At 47.0% G+C, this 5,583-nt stretch overlaps 1 protein-coding gene across 2 annotated transcripts in view; it reads right to left on the minus strand.

Annotated features, from left to right (window-relative positions):
- Nucleotides 1-1,076: 1,076 nt before the first annotated feature.
- Nucleotides 1,077-5,583, minus strand: part of Mcm3 (minichromosome maintenance complex component 3) — a 17,829-nt gene continuing 13,322 nt past the window's right edge. For both annotated transcript variants that reach the window (XM_021197512.2, XM_029539225.1), the window contains 5 exons: nt 4,722-4,862; nt 3,774-3,877; nt 3,267-3,340; nt 2,837-2,927; nt 1,077-1,683 (listed from right to left, as the gene is read on the minus strand). In XM_021197512.2, coding sequence (XP_021053171.1) covers nt 1,485-1,683; nt 2,837-2,927; nt 3,267-3,340; nt 3,774-3,877; nt 4,722-4,862 — 609 coding nt within the window. In that variant the 3' untranslated portion in view covers nt 1,077-1,484. The remainder of the gene's footprint in view (nt 1,684-2,836; nt 2,928-3,266; nt 3,341-3,773; nt 3,878-4,721; nt 4,863-5,583) is intronic.

Raw genomic sequence — 5,583 nt, forward strand, 5'->3', positions numbered from 1 at the left:
CTCAAAAATGAGGGCCTGCTGCTACCTCTGAGTGCTGGGGCCATAAGCATGCACCACCACAACCAGTTTATGCAGTGCTGGGAGATGAACCCAGGCCTGGACACAGACTTCTCCATCTTGCCGTACCCCCAGGGATGAATGGAAAACAAAAATCTGGTACATAGAGAAAATAGAATTCAGTTGTAATGAAGAAATAACCATATTGTAGGATTACACACACACACACACACAGAAAGAGAGAAAGAGAGAGAGAGAGAGAGAGAGAAAGAGAGAGAGAGAGAGAGAGAGAGAGAGAGAGAGAGAGAGAATAGAATTCAGCTGTAATGAATAACCATATTGTAGGATTACACACACACACACACAGAGAAAATAGAATTCAGCTGTAATGAATAACCATATTGTAGGATTACACACACACACACACACACACACACACACACACTAACTAAGTGGTCACAACCTCAGAAAGAAATAAACATGTTCTCCTGTACATGCGGAACCTAGCCGATCACGTATGTACGTGTCGTACATAAGCACAGAGCAGAAGGCAAGGCTGACTGCTGGGGCATGAGGAAGAACTAAGGGACTTAAGGTATGAAGGCTATCAAGCCTCATTTTATTCTAACTCTGTCACCAAGTTGTCCCTTTTGGTGGTGGATAAGTACATAAAAGTATCTACAAGCGTTAAAGTATAAAATCTGTGTGATGCTAGCCTCCTGTACCATGGCTACTCTAAAATTAGACAAGTTCATTGAATTCTATAGTGTGATTTTAACTACAATGTTTTTGCAATGAAATTAAAAGAAATCTTTGAGTGGGCCTGGGCTTGAGGGGCAGCTCAGAGGGTAAAGGAGCCAGCTCACTGCCAGGCCTGACTACCTGAGTTGGATCCCTAGGACCCACATGGTAGTAGGGGACAACTCCCATGAGATGTCCACTGAACTCCAAAAGTATGTCCCAGTAAGTCCCGGCCCCAACCCTCACATACATACACACAGACCAATAAATAAATGTTTTTTGTTTTCTGTTTTTTTTTTTTTTTTTTTTTTTTTTTTTTTAAAGCACAAAGCATGAAGTCCACATGTACAAAATAGTTATATTTACTCAGTATCAATGTCTTGGATATTTAGGTCAACAATACATACTAGTCTAATTGCAAAGAAAGCTTTCTCCAATCCAACTTTGTGATCTGCCTGAGCCACTCTTGGCGTAATAGACCTCAAGGCTTCCTGGACTAAAGTGCCTGGGGGTGGGGGTAAAAACATAAGTAACAAATGCAGAACACAGCTGTGCCCAGAAACACAGCTCAAGTCATGAAGACTTCCGGCGCTGAGGACTGGAGGGTGGGCGTGTGAGGCAGGCCTTCTGCCTGAGTCCTGGCCCTCCCTCCAGCTCTTGCCTCTCAGCATCAGCTTCCATCCCTTAGAGTTTCTCCTGGAGATGGAGAAAGGCTGGGAACAGGGCAGTACTTGGGAGCAACAACTTCAGATAAGGAAGACGATGCCCTCAGACACCATGACCTGGTTATCATCCTGCATCCGGCTCAGCGAAGCCTGGATTTCCTCTGAGGAGAAAGGCTCTTCTTTATTCCGATTGATGGATTCTGTGAGGTGGATCATGCCCACAGACTGCGCATGAGCTTCCTGGAACACTTCTAAGAGGGCCGCCTTAAAAGCCTTCAGCCTGCACAAGACAGGAAAAACGTGAGGAAGTAGGAGCCCAGCCTGGTGGAGCTCATGTCTGATACCAGCACCGAGGAAGCCCCCAAAGTCACCTTGTCTTAAACCAACAAAATGGCAGTAAACACACCTGCAGCTCTAAGACAAGACTGATACGGGAAAGTGTCCTTCCAATATTCTGAGCATCCTTCTAAACCAACCCACACTGCAAGCAGAGCTTCCTGTAGTTCAGGCACGAGGAGCCTCTGAAACCTGGAGGCTGTCAAGAGACTGGTGATCCTACACGTGGCACAGCAAACTGGTCGGCACGACAGCTGGGAGACAGTTTATTCACAGGACTTAATCAAAGTCCACACCTCTAGGGACCTTACTGTGCCTTATGACTGTGCCAGGCGGCAAAACTAAGAATGCCTCCTTGTGAATGGACGGCAGTGACATGGAGCCACCTCAGTGCCACTCAAGGACTTGATTAGGAATCTACACCTCAAACTGGGGGACAGGGGCACATGCCTTTAATCGGAGCACTCGGGCTGCGAGGGAAGGGGAATCTCAGAGTGTGAAGCCAGTCTGTTTACACAGGGAGACCTACGATTCTACACCCTTGCAGCCCCTGGAAAGACGGCAGCTATTGACAGTGAACTCTGAGTTGGTTCAGAAAGCAAAGCTCAATGGGCTGTTTCTGGAGTAGAATTACAGCCGATTTTAGTGTTTTTTCTTTAAGTATTTTTCTATGTTTGACTGGGCTGTATTTTGTATCTTTAAAAATTAACCTTAACCATGTTATTTCTTTGGTGTCTGGTAAACATAAATTGCAGGAAAAAGAGTATTTTCTGAAACCCTACTGAAAATATGTTTTTCAAAAAAAGTGGCCACAATTTATGAGGGGAAAAAAAGTAGATGTACCCCACTGAGAAGAATCCAAGACAATAGTAAGCTACAAATCAAAATTTGACCTTGGTAAGTCAAGCCAGTTCCTCCTGACTTAAAAGTAACAATTCAATTTGCACAAAGATAGAAGCAACAGCAAGCAGGCAGTTCTGCAAACCTGCCACAGCCATTAGACACTGGTCTGCAGCACTCTGGGTGAGCCTGGGGTAATCACGGTGGAGCTCTAAGTTCATCAGAGGCGGCTGGTGACAGCCCCCGGAAGAACTCACCTGGGCTCACTGAGCTCCACTTTCTGGGATTCCTGGGTCCCCTGAGAGTCATCGGTCTTCTCTTGGGAATCGTCAGTCTTCGGGGTGTGCACTTCAGGAAAACCACGTTTGCAGGGGTAGGGGAGACAGCAAGGTGAAGCCATTTCCAGCATTAGAAAGGCTGTACCCCCCCCCCCTCGCTAAGCCTGTCTCCTGTGGTTCCTAAGGGGCCAGGCAGGATAATACAGGGAAACCTCTGATGGCTAGGGGAATCGGGCATGACATAAGGTCACACAGACAGAAGAGGCCAAGAGCAGAGCCAAGCTGATTTTCCAACATTTGCACTGCAGGTTTCCCAGGGTCTCGCAAGGGAGGCAGTGGGAACCCACGAGAGAAGGTACACCCATAGCAACTGCAAGGGTCCAAGGGTCGGGAGGAAATGGTCACTCACCTTGAGGCATTTCCTTCTCTGCTTCACTGAAGTCATAAGGGTCATAGGACTCCCCGTCCTTGGCTGTCTTCCTCCTGAAATACCCACAGCAGTCAAGAAACTGAGATGGCTTTACGAAGCCCTATTTGGGGGCCCAGACCACAGAGACACATACAACCAATAACACCATTCTGCATCCTGCAGATCCACAGTCTTGCTCATACAGCCCTTCGTATAGGCCGTGGTCAGTCAAATCAGTTTCCAGGCTCAGGCCTGAACAAACCACTACGCTTTCTAAAAGACATCTCCAGGCCGTGCTGCCCAGTGCTCTCTGTTCCTGAGATCAGTCTGACCAATGCAAAAGCAGGAGGGGAAACAGCCTCAAGAACACTGGGAGACCTACTGATGGCATCACTTGTTATAGGGATTAATGACCACCTCCATCTGCTTGCTACCAGCCACTAACAAGCAGGGCTCTCCCTGGCCACAACAGAGCCTCGCATCTCACTTCTCATCACCCCATGGTACCTTTTCCGCTTCTGTTCAGTGTCTTCCTGGCTCTTTTCCTCTTCATCTTCCAGGTCTGATTCATCCTCACTTGGCTTCTTACGTTTCTTCTCCTTCTCCAGAACCTAGAAACAAGCCAGGGGATGTCACTGATGACAGAGTAAGGAACCCAGAGTGGCTTCTGCTTCATGCGTAGAAATGACTTCCATGTATTTCTAAGACTTACCTGTACCTGCCCTGGTCCCCGAGCCAGGACCAGCAGTAGGGACAGCCTACTAGCCACCTTTCACCAATGCTGTGAGGCTTTTCACACAGTAGGTACCTTATGTTTACTAAATAAATAATGTTTGGGGAGGTGTCCAAACCATTATGGTTAAGGGAACAAGCCATTTGCTTCTTTATAGATCAGATATTTAGTGGAAATTCAACACAGGTCCTCCAAAAGGAAAAAAGAAGCAGACCTTGGAGGTCTGCCATTCTTCAGACCTTCAAGGCTCTGCACAAGGCTCAACTTCCTCCTGCCCTTTTATTAACATTTATTAAACCTCCCCACAACCCCTCCCACCCCTATCTACTCTATTTCTGTCTCTTGTTAGAAAAGAACAGGCCTCTAAAAGATAATATCAAAACATAATGAAATAAAATATAACAAAACAAAAACCATTGCATTGAAGTTGGACAAGACAAACCAACAGAAAGAAAAGAGCCCAAGAGAAGGCACAGGAATCGGAGACCCACCCATTTACATGCTCGGGAATCCACAGAAACAATGAACTAAAAGCTCTAATATATAGCAGAGGACCTGGTGCAGAGCAGTACGGCCCCTGTGATTGCTGCTTTAGCATCTGTGAGTGCATATGTGCTCTGCTCAGTTGATTAAGAGGACCTTGCTCTCCTGGTCTCCTCCAGCCCCTCTGGCTGTTGACACTCTTTCCCCTTCCTCTTCCACAGGGTTCCCTGAAAGCTCACCTTCTTGAAATAAGCATACTGAACCAGCTCCACAGCTTCCTCTGCATCCTGCAGGTCCACAGTCTTGCTCATCCGGGCCTTCGCATGGGCCGTGGCCAGTCGAATCAGAGTTTCCAGTGTCCGTGCTGTAACTGGAGATGTCTAGGAAGAAAGCGTGCAGGAATTACTTGTGCAGAAACATGTGTCTTACTCTTACGGCACAGAAAAAGAATGAAGGCAATACCAGAAATGCTCAGAAAGCCCAAGGTCTGTCTTCTTTATAGGTGGATGCCATTTTAAGTTCAAATATCAGTCAGTGCCCAACTACTGCTACCCTCAAGCCATATCAGAAGTCTCTCACTCCAGTGAGCGGTGGAGAAGGCAAAGATTCACAGCTGCACAGGTGGCAGGCAGTTGAGTGCTTAGTCCCAAACATGACATTTATGCCATCAGGTGCAGGGAACAGGTTAGAAGAAAGAAGGAAAAAGAATAAAAGAACTAAGACAGGCAGAAGTGCTGTGCAAAGCCATCATCTGGACAGGATTCAAGTCACTATGATCACAAACTCAAGCAGCTGGGGATGCCTGCACTGAGTTTACCCAAGGTCACTGACAGCAAGGCACAGATGGGGAGGACTCTAGAGGCCCTACTTATTGCTACACTCTTTGCTACCAATAGATTCAAGCAGAGAAGGAATCACTGCTTTCATTTCTATACCCACTGGAATAAGCAAGTGCTAATGGACAGCTAATCACAAATAATCCTGGTTAAACAGAAACCAAAAGTCATGAATCTGTAAGACACTGGCAGGGCAGAGGAGAGGCTGCTAGGGATGCAGGGGAGAGGATGCAGGGGAGAGGGTGCTAGGGATGCAGGGGAGAGG

This window comes from Mus pahari, chromosome 5 (assembly GCF_900095145.1).
Source record: "Mus pahari chromosome 5, PAHARI_EIJ_v1.1, whole genome shotgun sequence".
In the NCBI taxonomy this organism is placed as follows: Eukaryota; Metazoa; Chordata; class Mammalia; order Rodentia; family Muridae; genus Mus; species Mus pahari.